Source organism: Chelonoidis abingdonii, chromosome 5 (genome assembly GCF_003597395.2).
Source record: "Chelonoidis abingdonii isolate Lonesome George chromosome 5, CheloAbing_2.0, whole genome shotgun sequence".
Classification (NCBI taxonomy): Eukaryota; Metazoa; Chordata; order Testudines; family Testudinidae; genus Chelonoidis; species Chelonoidis abingdonii.
The window spans coordinates 147,256,952-147,270,381 of NC_133773.1; the positions used below are offsets into that span (position 1 = coordinate 147,256,952).

General features: G+C 43.5%; 1 protein-coding gene across 1 annotated transcript in view; it reads left to right on the forward strand.

The window, feature by feature from the left end:
• Positions 1-13,430, forward strand: part of LOC116824712 (dedicator of cytokinesis protein 2-like) — a 128,941-nt gene that overhangs the window by 43,649 nt on the left and 71,862 nt on the right. The window contains exons 11-13 of the mRNA XM_075066762.1: positions 650-725; positions 7,808-7,887; positions 9,482-9,592. Of these exons, the coding sequence (XP_074922863.1) occupies positions 650-725; positions 7,808-7,887; positions 9,482-9,592 (267 nt within the window). The remainder of the gene's footprint in view (positions 1-649; positions 726-7,807; positions 7,888-9,481; positions 9,593-13,430) is intronic.

Sequence of the window (13,430 nt, forward strand, 5' to 3'; positions counted from 1 at the left end):
CATCACAAGGGCCATTGGGCATATTTACTGCTAGTAGTCAAAGACAAATTAATTGACAAAATTAGGCTTTCCTATCCCGTCCATAAACTTATCAAGCTTAGTCTTGAAGCCAGATATGTCTTTTGCCCCCACTACTCCCCTTGGAAGCCTGTTCCAAAACTTCACTCCTCTGATGGTTAGAAACTTTTGTCTAATTTCAAGTCTAAACTTCCTGATGGCCAGGTCATCCAGATCTTCCTGTATGATATCCCATTCCTTCTCTGTATTGGCAATACGTCCCAGCTTTGTGTCATCTGCAAACTTGATTAGCACGTTCCCACTTTTTGTGCCAAGGTCAGTAATAAAAAGATTAAATAAGATTGGTCCCAAAACCGATCCCTGAGGAACTCCACTAGTAACGCCCCTCCAGCCTGACAGTTCACCTTTCAGTATGACCCGTTGTGATCTCCCCTTTAACCAGTTCCTTATCCATCTCTCATATTGATCCCCATCTTTTCCAATTTAGCTAATAATTCTGCATGTGGAACCGTATCAAATGCCTTACTGAGGATGAGTTGGCAAGGGAGGGTGGTCATTGTGTCCTCTGGGTTGGTTCAGGGTTGTCCAAAGGATCTTATGATCATAGGCTTCTGTCCCTTGTCTCTTACAGTGATGGACATTACAGATATCATCAAGGGAAAATGTGAGAGTGATGAGGACAAGCAGTACTTCATTCCTGTGCAGCTGTGAGTAAAGCAAGCACTTATGAGCAGAGAGGAAGGGGGGCTGCAAGGATTGAGGATGAAGGCTGGGGTTAAGACAAATGGGACTTTCTATTCACTAGAGAAGAGCTCAGCTGCAAAAAGGGGAACATTTCTGAGTCAACTGACAGTCTGTCTCTCTTGGGTGGGTAGAAGGGTGGGAAGGAAACACTACCCGTGGCCAGGAGAGGCTGAGCATAAGAACAAGGGTATAATAAATTAGCTTAAAAGGTCACAAATTCAAAACTGATCAAAGGAAATACCTATCTATCTTTTTGACTTCAGGATAATTAGATTGTGGAACTTACTGCCGCAAATGTCACTGTGACCAAGAATTTAGCAAGATTCAAACAGGAATTGGACATTTATATGGGTAACAAGAATATCCAGAGTTAATACACATATTTTGTAAGACATATTAAACCTCGTGCTTCAGGGTTTGAACAAATCTCTAACAGAAAGGGTTAGCAGGAGATGTAATGTTGAAGGCATATTATTGCACATCTTTTTATTAATTCTTTTGAAACTGCTTGTGCTGGCAGCTGACAGAGATGGGGCTAGATGGATCAAGGGCCTGATCCAATCGAGCTATTCCTGTGTTGTTTTTCAAGTGCTTGTGCACATATATTTTTCCATCCTATGCCTGTGCACACCCAGTGCACTCAAGACAGAGATATTTCATGAACAGCATTGTCTGGGGATTCTGGGAACTGTCTGTGCCTTGTGTGCACTCATCCCTCCAGCCTAGGCCATAAAGAGCAGGGCTGCTTGACCCCCTCTGTTTCTTTTCAATGCTTGTGTAACATAGGCATGCCCAGAAGGCATATTACACCTGTGTCTGACCAGCTTCTCAATACTTCACCAAAGGAGGGGTTATGTGTGGTCTTGTCAAAGCTAAGAGCTAGCTGATCATCATGGTGATTGTCAGTTGTTTGTACAGGAAATGTTTTAAGAGAGATGTAAAATGTAGAACATCATCGTGTTCCAAAACTGTTGGCAATAAGGTGGGATGGGTCTCAGAGCTAACTCAAGAAAGAGTGAGAACAATTGCCGTCTTCCAACTCAGCCCTGTGTTTACAGTCCGGACCAGATGCAGGTCTGAGCACTTACAAATACAAAAGAACTCCATGAAAAACTCTGAATAGAGGACCCTCAGGGCTGAGCTCAAGTTAACGTAATACCCTGATTATGAAGAGACAAATAGTTTGGGACTGTATAGAAGAAGAAAGGGTATAAGGTGTTATCTATGATTCTACCAGAAGATGATTTCTTTTTGTCTTCTGACTCCGGGAGCAGCAGTGAGGGAATCTCTGGTGCCATGTTCAGGTTAGTCACCTTCTATAACTCTGGGCATGACTTCAGAATAGAATTGTACCATTCTAGACAGAGATCCCTTTCTAGGTATATTAATTCTCGGGGACCCCCTTGTTGGCCTCTGGTACTGTATGGGCACCTTAGGATATTGCCTACTACACCAGAACTGCCTCAGTTTATAGTTGAGGCCTCAGTCTCCTCAACCCCAATTGACTTAAGAAATTCCCTCCACTAACCTCCCAACTCTCCCAGCTGCCTGTTTCTGAAGTGCAGGCAGAAGATGAGCTTAAGGCTGATCAACACTGGATCCCAGCTCCCATTTCATCCTCATCCCCTGATGAGGTAGTTGCTCCTGACCCTAGACCACTCATACCAGAGGACTATAAAGCATTCCAGGAGCTAATGAGAACAATAGCCACAACATTGGACCTGCTGTTAGAGGTTGTTCAGGAGAACCTGTAAGAATTTGTGGGACTTGAACCTGGATCTGTGGTTTGGCGGTGTTTCCATGCTGCCATGGCAGAGTCACTGTGGGAAGTGCTGCCTGCAGTAGAGTTGACCAACAAGCCCTTCCCATGACCGTTGGTTGGTCCAGACCTACTATGGGACAGAGTAGGCCTATTACTCAGTGAGGAGGGAAAGACACTGCAGAGGATGTGAGGGAGATTCCAGCACTTGAGCTGTTCTTTTTAGGTGACAAATCTGAGGAACTGTCCCAGACTGACGTGTCAGTAGAAGAGGATTTTTAACAAATTGATCAATTAAACAGTAATAAATCACCAGAACTAGATGGTATTCACCCAAGCGTTTGGAAGGAACTCAAAGATGAAATTACCACTAACTATGGTATGTAACCTATCATTTAAATCAGCTTCTGTGCCAGATGACTGGAGGATCATTAATGTGACACAATTTTTAAAAAAAGGCTCTGAAGGTGTTTTTGGCAATTAAAAGGTTGGTAAGCCTGACTTCAGTACCAAGCAAAGTGGTTGAAACTATAGTAAAGAACAGAATTATCAGACACATAGAGGAACACGATTTGTTGGGGAAGAGTCAACATGTCTTTTGTAAAGGGAAATCATGCCAAACCAGTCTACTAGAATTCTTTAAGGGGGTCAAACATGCGGACAAGGGTGATCCAGTGGATATAGTGTACTTGGACTTTCAGAAGGCCTTTGACAAGGTCCCTTACCAAAGGCTCTTAAGCAAAGTAAGCTGTCATGTGATAAGAGGGAGCATCTTCTTATGGATCAGTAACTGGTTAAAAGAGAGGAAACAAAGGAATAAATGGTTGCTCTCAGAATGGAGAGAGAGAAATACTGGTGTCCCCTAGGGGTCTGTACTGGGACTATTCAACATGTTTATAAATGATCTGGAAAAAGGGGGAAACAGTGAAGTGGCAAAATTTGTTGACGATACTAAATTGCTCAAGATAGTTAAGTCCAAAGCAAACTGAAGAGTTACAGAGGGATCTCACTAAACTGGGTGATGGGGCAACTAAATGGCAGATGAAATTCAGTTGGTAAATTCAAAGTAATGCACACTGGAAAACATAATCCCAACTATACATAGAAAATGATGGGGTCTAAATTAGCTGTTACCAGTCAAGAAAGATCTTGGAGTCATTGTGGGTAGTTCTCTGAAAACATCCACTCCATGTGCAGCAGCAGTAAAAAAAAACAAACAATGTTAGGAACCATAAGGAAGGGATAGATGAGACAGTAAATATCACAATGCCACTATATAAATCCATGATAGCCCACACTTTGAATACCGGGTGAATTTCTGGTCACCCCATCTGAAAAAAGATGTATTGGAATTGGAAAAAATTACAGAGAAGGGCAACAAAAATACTTACGGAAGCTGTTCCATAGCCTTATGAGGAGAGATCAGATCCTCCTGTCGGGAGGCAATCTAGCTGTGGAACTTCTGCATTCAAAACGGCATCACTCTTGAAACCTCACACTTGCCAGGGGTGCAGAATGTTCTTGCAGATTCTTAGCAGATAGTTGTGAATTGTAACCAAGTCGTCCCTGAAAAATGAGATAGTGAGGTCAGTTCAGTCTTCTAGAGATGGGAATTTCCCTAACATGGACTCACCAGAGACAGTAGGAAATACAGCCTCTCTGTTCAGCCAGAGTCCAGGCTCTGTGACATATACAATTCAACTACCTGAGGAATCGAAGCTTCTGTATGCTTACCTTGAATCCTGCTGATTTCTGGAGTAATCAGGAAGCCAAAACAAGAACAAGCCAGGATGATTCTTAAAGCCCCGGCATGGCCAAGACAGTATTGGTATTTGGACTTGCAGACCCTGATGATACAATCTCCCTTCACATTACCAGTTCTCCAGGACATAATTTTGCACTCCAATCCAGACAGTCTCTGCCTGATGCTCAGTGGTTGACCGTTACAGAGATAATCTGTTAACAGGCAGTTCAGCAAGTACAGATTAGTAGTAGAAAGCATTCCACCTGTCTAAGTGGAAGAGGTTCTCCATCTGGATATGCTGGCACAAGTTGTCTCCCTCCATTATGCAAATTTAGGACCTATTGGAACACCTGCTAGAACTCAGGCCTGTCAACAAGCCCAATAAAGATCCACCTGGCAGCTATATTGGCTTTTCACCCGTCTATTGAGGATTACTCTATTTTCTACCACCCTGTGGTCAGGAGATTCTTGACTTAATCAGGGTCTACTCATTGGTTAAAGCCCCTTTTTCCCTTTGGGACCTTAAAATAGTCTTCTCATTGCTCATGGGACCACATTTTGAGCCTTTAGCCTCCTGTTCCTTGTTTCATTTGTTTCCAAGCTGCATTCTTGGTGATGATGCATAGATTCCAAGGCTAGAAGGGACCATTGTGATCAACTAGTCTGACCTCCTGTATAACATAGGCCATAGAATTTCCCCCAAAGAATTCCTAGAACATATCTTTTAGAAAAATATCTAATTTGATTTTAAAGTTGTCAATGATGGAGAAGCCACCACTACCCTGGGTAAGTTGTGCCAATGGTTAATTACGCTCACTGTCAAAAAATTATGCCTTATTTCCAGTCTATCTTAATTTGTCTATCTTCAATTTCCAGGCATTGGATTATGTTAGGCTTTCCTCTGCTAGATTGAAGAGCCCATTATTAAATATTGTTTGCCAATGTAGATACTTATAGTCTGTAATCAAGTCACCCATTAACTTTACCTTTAAGTGAAATAGATTGGAGTCCTTGAGTCTGTCACTACAAGGCATGTTTTCTAATCCGTCATTCATTCTTTTGGCTCTTCTCTGACCCCTCGCTAATTTATCAACATTCTTCTTGAACTGTGGACACCAGAACTGGACAAAGTATTGCAGCAGCAGCCGCCCAGTGCCAAATATAGAGGTAAATTAACTTCTCTACTCCTACTCGAGATTCCTCTGTTCGTGCATCCCAGGATCACATTAGCTCTTTTGGACACAGTGTCACATTGGGAACTGATGCTTACCTTATTATCCACCGTGACCCCCCAAATCTTTCAGAGTCACTGCTTCCCAGGGTAGAGTAAATAAGGCCTATTTTTTTTGTTTCTAGATGTATACCTTCCCATCTAGCCATATTAAAATTCATATTTGTTTGCACTCAGTTTACCAAACAATCCAGATTGCTCTGAATCAGTGACCTGTCCTCTTCATTATTTACCACTCCGCCATCTTCTGTGTCATCTGCAAACTTTATCGGTGATGGTTTTATGTTTTCTTCCAGATCATTGATAACAATATTAAATAGTGTAAGCCCAAGAACCAATCCCCAGGGGACCCTACTAGAAACACACCCGCTTGATGACAATTCCCCTTTACAATTACAATTTGAGACCTATCAGTTAGCCAGTTTTTAATCCATTTAATGTGTGCCAAGTTAATTTTATCTAGTTTTTAATCAAAATGTCATGTGGTGCCAAGTCAAATACCTTACAGAAGTCTATGTATATTACGTCAACATTATGTTTATAAACTAAACTTACAATGTCATCAAAAGATGATATCAAGTTAGTATGACAGAATCTATTTTCCATAAACCCATGTTGATTGGCATTAATTACATTATTCTCTTTTAATTCTTTATTGAGTCCCATATCAGCCAGTCAATTATCTTGCTTGGGATCAATGTCTGACTGGTCGGCCTATAATTACCCAGGTAATTTCATTTACCCTTTTAAAATATTGGTACAACATTAGCTTTCTTCCAGTCTTCTCTAACTTCCCCAGTGTTCCAAAACTTATTGAAAATGAACATTAACGGTCCAGTGAACTCCTCGGCAGCTCTTTTAAGGCTCTTGGGTGTAACTTATCTGGATCTGCTGATTTAAAAATGTCTAACTTTAATAGCTGCTGTTTAACATCCTCCCAAGATAAAGAGTGTTTCATATGATATTACATCATTGATAACTTTTGCTAGGAGAGTTAGAGAGCTGCAGGCTCTTTTGATGGGTCCCCCGTATACAGTTTTCTATAAGGACAAAGTTTCCTTGCAACCGTGTCCAAAATCTTTGTACATAGTGGTATCAGAATTACACCAAACAGTCTTCTTTCCCAAGTCACACATCCATAAGGATGATGGAAGGCTTCATACTTTGGATGTCTGCAGGGCCCTATCATTTTACATTGACAGGACTAAACTTTTTAGATCCTCTCCCATATGGTGAGAAGATGAAGAGGCGAGCAGATACTGCCCAGAGGATATCTAACTGGATTTCTTTATGCATACAGATTTGTTACAGCTTTGCAAAGGTCACTCCAGAAAGAGATACTGCTTATTTTACATGAGCCCAAGCCACCTCAGTGGCCTTCCTCAATAATATCCCTATTATGGCCATTTGCAGAATGGCCATAATGTGGTCCTCTCGTCATAGGATCACACAGCACTATGCAATTCTGGAAGCATCCAGAGCAGATGCCGACGTTGGAAAGTCTGTTCTTCAATCCATGTTTTAAGTGACTTCCAAGTTTCCATTACCATTGGACTACTGCTTGGGAACCACCTCAAATAAAATACAGATGTGCACAAGCACTCGAAGAAGAAACAGTTACTTACTTGCACAGTAACTTGTTCTTTGAGATGTGTTGTACACATATGTATGTCATGATCCACGCTTCATCCCCACTACTTGGAGTCTAACGCAGTGGTTCTTAAACGTTTGTATTGGTGATCCCTTTCACATAGCAATCCTCTCTGCATGCGACCCCCCTCCCCCTTATAAATTAAAAACACTTTTTAAAATATATTTAGCACCATTATAAATGCTGGAGCCAAAGCGGGGTTTGAGGTGGAGGCTGACAGCTTGCGGCCCCCCCATGTAATAACTTTGTGACTCTCTGAGGGGTCCTGACCCCAGTTTGAGAACTCCTGGTCTAATGTCAGCTGGATTCTGGTATGAATGAACTTGAGAGGGGGCCAGAGCGACTCTACTCTTCATGCCCACTGTTGGAGGCATGAGAACATGCTGTGTGCATATGCCGTCAGAATGGGTGCTGATCAGATATCTCTGGCTCAAGTGCACTGGGTGTACACACCGCTACAGTGGAAGATATATGTGCACAACATATCTCACAGAATCACACTTACTGTACGAGTAAATATAGTAACCATTTCTGCACTCACATGCTCCTGTTCCCAGATTCTTTTCTGCAGAGTGGGGAAGCCTGGAAATTCCCCACAGTCTCCCTCCCTAGCTGGATGGAGCTGAGCCCCTCTCCCCATGTGCTTTTGTTGTGTTTCAGGGTAGCTGCTGAGAATGACTTCCTTCACAATATGATAAAGAAAGCAGTGGAAGGGAAAGAAATCAACCACAAAGGACAAGGTAAGGGCCTTACACCGCCTCCTCCCACAGCTGGGTGGCCTATCTTAGGGTTTTATCCTGCTGCCCATCCCCATGCTATCTGAACACCTTCCACTTAAATCAGTTGTGACAGTGAAGTGCCTAGTGCAATGAACGGAGTCTCTGGCACTTTTCCTTTTATAGAGTTAACTTTTTTTTTAAAGAGGCCTTTGAGAAAGCTGTTCAGTGGTATAAGAATAGTGCAAGACTGCTCATGAGCCCACGAGGTTATGGGGGCTTAACCAGATATAGTAATGCTCTGGCATTTCACCTGGCGCATAGGGTTGCAATGCCACTCACTCAGATTTGATCCTACCACCGCTCCTTCAGACAGAAGTGCAGCTGGGCCAAATGACGGAGGGGTGGTTGGACTAAATTTGAGTGAGTATTGTTGCATCTTGGTGCACGAGGTCACAGTACCACTCAGGTTTGCCTCAACCACACCTTCATCATGATGGAGGAGAGGCTGGGCCAAGCCTGAGACCCCATGTGTCTGGTTGCTATGCCACTCGTCATTCAAATTCCGTCTGTGTTGTGTGAGTGCAGTGCAGGTGATGTAAGCAAGGGGAGTCATTGAGCAGCTTGGACTGGGAGGAGATATCCTAGCCCAGGATGGCAGTGGGGCACCAGGGACAGGGTGGGGGAGGAGAGGGGCCATCAAGAAGTTCATGGAGGCAATGGGTAAAGGATTGGAAGTGAGGTAAGTGGGGTAGGTTGGGGGCTGTATGTGGGTAAGCAAAATTGTAGATTTTGGAATTGGGAGAGGAGCCCTACCATATTCCTGCATCAGGGCCCTCTGGGGCTTTGTTACACCACTGAAGCCTGTCTACAGTACATGACTTTCAGAATTCATACACAAAGGCTTTGCAACATTTCCTAAATGGTCAGACTAATGATGCATCTGATCTCCCCTGGAAGATTGTTCCATAGCTGGATCCCTGTGGTAGAAAATGCTTTGTCCCAGTTCTCACATACTTTGTCCTGGCTTTGTGATCTCCATTGTCTGACTGGGAGGGACTTGAGCACAGACTTGATGTGCTCACAACAGACTGAGCCGTGGAGAAGGTGGATAGCTATATTCTGCACAAGATAGAACCTGTGTATCATTGTCACATTCAGCTTCAGATTACAGTAAATCAGCCTGGCGGTGACAAATGCATGCATATAGTAAACCAGCCTGGTGGTGATTGTTGCAAAGTCCTTGTCTGGGAGGAAGGGATGAAGTTTCCTAATGAGCTGGAGGGAGATAAGGCATTTTTGGAAATTGATGCTACCTGGTCATCCAAGTTTAGTGAAGAGCCAAACAGGACCTCGAAACTTCACACCACTATGATAAGTGGGAGCTACACACCTTCGATGGAGACAACATCTCTGAGGCCTGGCTCCTGGAAATGTTTAACATCATGGAAGCCACTTTCCAACATGAGGCCCTAAACAGCGTGTCCTAGGACTGTGAAATGGACCTGTCTGTGCAGACATCTTCGTTGGGGTGTGGGCTGAGCGTCTGGTTGAGCTACTCACTGGACTATATTTGGGCAAAGTAAATTCCCATCCCTTTTCTCTCCTTCCTTTCCAGGGTTCTGGGTGTCTCTGAAAATGCTATGGGGAGACTTGAGTCAGGTGCGGAAAGATCATCCACTGGTGGACCGCAGCAGCAGTTGTGGTCGCAAGTTAGGCTTCCGCAGAGATTATCATGCCAGTGAGTGAAGAAGGCACCTCAGGCTAAGATTAGCAAGTTTTACCTGATCCATCCTTACCTACTGTCTTCTAAGTTCTTGTGGCATCGGTCACGAATCCATGCCCAGCTTTTAAGCAGTCTCTTGGAGGAACCCTTTTAGTGCGCAGCCATGGGCGCTGACTCTGTGAGTGCTCTGGGGCTGGAGCACCCACGAGGAAAAATTGTTGGTGCTCTGCACCTACCAGCAGTGCCCCGCCGCTGCCCAGCTTGCCTCTGCCTTCACCTCTTCCCTGAGCGTGCTGCATGCCCACTTTCCCCCCTAGCTACCAGTGCTTGCGCTGCGAAACAGCTGTTTTGCGTGCTGGGAGGGAGGGGAACAGGGCGCGCTCGGGAAGATGTGGGGCTGGAGATTTGGGGAACTGGTCAATGGGCAGGGGAGGGGGCAGAGTTGGGGCGGGGACTTTGGGGAAGGGGTTGGAACGGGGTGGGGCGGGCAGGAAAGGGTGGAGTTGCAGCGGGGCTGGGGGCGGGGGGGTGCGAGCTCCCACTGACTCTGGGAAAGTTGACGCCTATGGTGCCAGCTGCTCAAGGGGACCCACACAGCCTCACTCCCCTCCAAGACTGAGTCTCTGGCTTCCAGCACTCCTGCTTCACACTGTGAGCACTGCTCAGCAAGTCCAACTGAGACAGACTCCTGGCCACTCTTCAGAGATGCATGCAGTAGTTCCCCAGGAAATGAAATTAGGAGGAGTGTTCGAATTTACGGGGGGGTGTCAGGGCAATGAGATATATAAGAGATATGAAAATAAGTAAATGTTTTGTTAGGATAATGCAAATTTAAGATAAGGATAATGCAAGTTACAACATAACAGGTCTAGATTTCTAAAAATGTATAATTTTTTTTAAAGTATTTAATTTAAATTGATTTTGAAAAGTAAGTCATCATGGGATAAGAGGGAAGTCCTTTCATGGCTCAGTAACTGGTTAAAATATGGGAAACAAGAGTAGGAATAAATTATCAGTTTTCAGAATGGAGAAGAGATAAATAGTGGTATCCCCTGAAGGGTTGGTACTGGGCCATTACTGTTCAACATATTCATAAATGATGTGAAAAATGGGTAAACAGTGAGGTGACAACATTTTCAGATGATACAAAACTACTCAGATAGTTAAGTCCAGGCAGACTGTGAAGAGTTACAAAGGGATCTCTCAAAACTGGGAGACGGGCAACAAATGGGAGATGAAATTCAGTGTTGATAAATGCAAAGTAATGCACATTGGAAAACAATCTCAACTATACATACAAAATGAAGGAGTGTGAATTAGCTGTTACCACTCAAGAAAGAGATTTTGGGAGTCATTGTGGATAGTTCTCTGAAACATGCACTCAATATGCAGCAGCAGCCAAAAAAGCAAACAGAATGTTGAGAATCATTAAGAAAGGATAGATTAAAAGACAGAAAGTATCATAGTGCCTCTATATAAATCCATGGTATGTGTACAACCTTGAATACCGTGCAGATCTTGTCACACCATCCCAAAAGAGAGCTATTGAAAATGGAAAAGGTACAGAGATGGGCAACTGAAATGATTAGGGGTATGAAACAGGAGGAGAAATTAGAATGACTGGGATTTTAAGCTAAAAAAGAGATGACTAAGGGGGAATATGATAGAGGTCAATCAGCACAGGCTAAGTACAGTTTTTTACTGACCTTACTCATACAGTAAGAACAACATTTCATTTCCACCCAACACCCCCCGCATTCAAGTGATTTGTAACCCAACCCCAGCCAAAATCTATCACTTGGGCAACACAGCTTTCTTTGCTGGATACCTAGGTAGATTAGTGTGAATGTAAATACAGTCTGGTCCTGAAGCCTTTCCCCCAGCCTCCAGCTCATCACTAGCGTCCAGGGAGAAGCTCCATTAGACCTTTGCTTGACAAATCAATCATTTGAATTAATTACGTTGGCCAACCATCAACTGAAATGGAATCATGAACGACTTGTCCATTAAACAAGCTAGCCTGTATAAGGAAGGCTAGTCATATGTTCATCTTTCCTGAAATCTGATATACTCTTCAGATCTGTATTTACAGGGGTTACTGTATTGTATCAAATATTTGTCTTATATTGACAACGCATTTGAGTTAGTGATAAAGGCTTTCCAATTTCTCAATTGCTATAATTTTCCCAAACGTCACTAAATTGGCATGTTTCAGAGTAGAGGCGGTGTTGAGTCTGTGTCTCGCAGAAAGAACAGGCGTACTAATGGCACCTTAGAGACAACACATTTATTTGAGCATAAGCTTCATGGTGCTACCAGCCCACTATCATTGCAATGCATAGAAGGAACATCATAGTGAAGCGAATATATAATATCACATACAGAGAATATGAAAGCGGTGGAGTTGCCCACCCCAACTCCCTAAGCAAGGCTAATTAAATCTAAGCATGAGCTATTCTACAGACAGAAGAAAACTTTTGAATGATCAATCGAATGACCATTTAAGCCATAGCTTTGATAAGAAGCGTGTGAGGATACTAATGGGAATAGTCAATGTTGTATGGCTTCAGCCAATTCCAGTCTCTATTTAAGCCTAACGATTTTATCTAGTTTGCATTATTAATTCAAGTTCAGATGTTTTCTCGTTGGAGTTGCTTTTATGAACGCTTTCCTGTTGCAAATGGCCAACCTTTAAATCTGTTACGAATGGCCAGAGAGGCTTGAACGTGTTCTTCCTATTGGTGTTTAAATGTTATAATTCTCAATCGTCTGATCTTGTGTCCGCAATTTATCTCTTATTGCATAGAGACCTGTCTCGGTTCTGGCCACATGAGTACTCTGGCAGAGGAGCAATTGTTGGCCACATCGATGGCAATATCCATTGGTAAGATGGCAGGTGATGAGCCCTGATGGCATGGCTGATGTGATTATAGTCCTATGATCGTGTCATTTGAATAGATATGTGGACAGAGTTGGCATCGGGCTTTGTTGCAAGGATAGTTCCGTGGTTAGTGTTTTTGTTCTGTGATGTGTGGTTGCTGGTGGGAGTATTTGCTTCAGGTTGGGGGCGGCTGTCACTGTAGCGAGACAGGTCTGTCTCCCAAGATCTTGAGGAGAAGTGGAGGGATCATCTTTCAGGATAGGTTGTAGATCTTGAATGATGCGCTGTGAGAGGTTTTAGTTGGGGAGGCCTAAGTGGACGTTCTTTGTTGTATAGTTCTAATTGTTGGGCCCTGTCTTGTGCTAGTGGTGACTTCTGACGTACTCTTCTGGCTTCTAGTCAATCTGTTGTTTTGTTCACTTCACAGCAGGTGGGCAATGTAGTTTTAAGATGCTTGATAGATGATCCTGAAGGTTTCAGTCTTATCTGAGACGGTTGAGCAAATGGCAGTTGTAGCTTAGAGCTTGACTGAAAAAGAACAGTGGGATTGTATGTGAGTTGTGTCCTGGATGGAAGGACTGGAGGCGATGTTAGGTAAAGATACACGTCGTATGCAGTTAGGTTGTCTGGTATATAAGGGTGGGTTAACTGTGACCATCAGAAGCCCTTATCACGCACAGTAGTGTACAAGGAAATGCGATCGCTTGTGTGGATTGGGTCAAGGCTAAGGTGATGAGTGGGAAAAGGGAAACTTGTTGACAATCATGGTAAGAAGAATTCCTCAAGGGCTTTTTTTCCATGGGTCCAGATGAAGATGTCATCAGTGTAGAGTAGGGGCATTAGGGGACAAGAGCTAAATAAGCGTTGTTCTAAGTCAGCCATAAAAATGTTGGCATATTGTGGGGCCATGCGGGTAGCCATAGCAGTGCTGCTGACCTGAAGGTATATATTGTCCCCAAA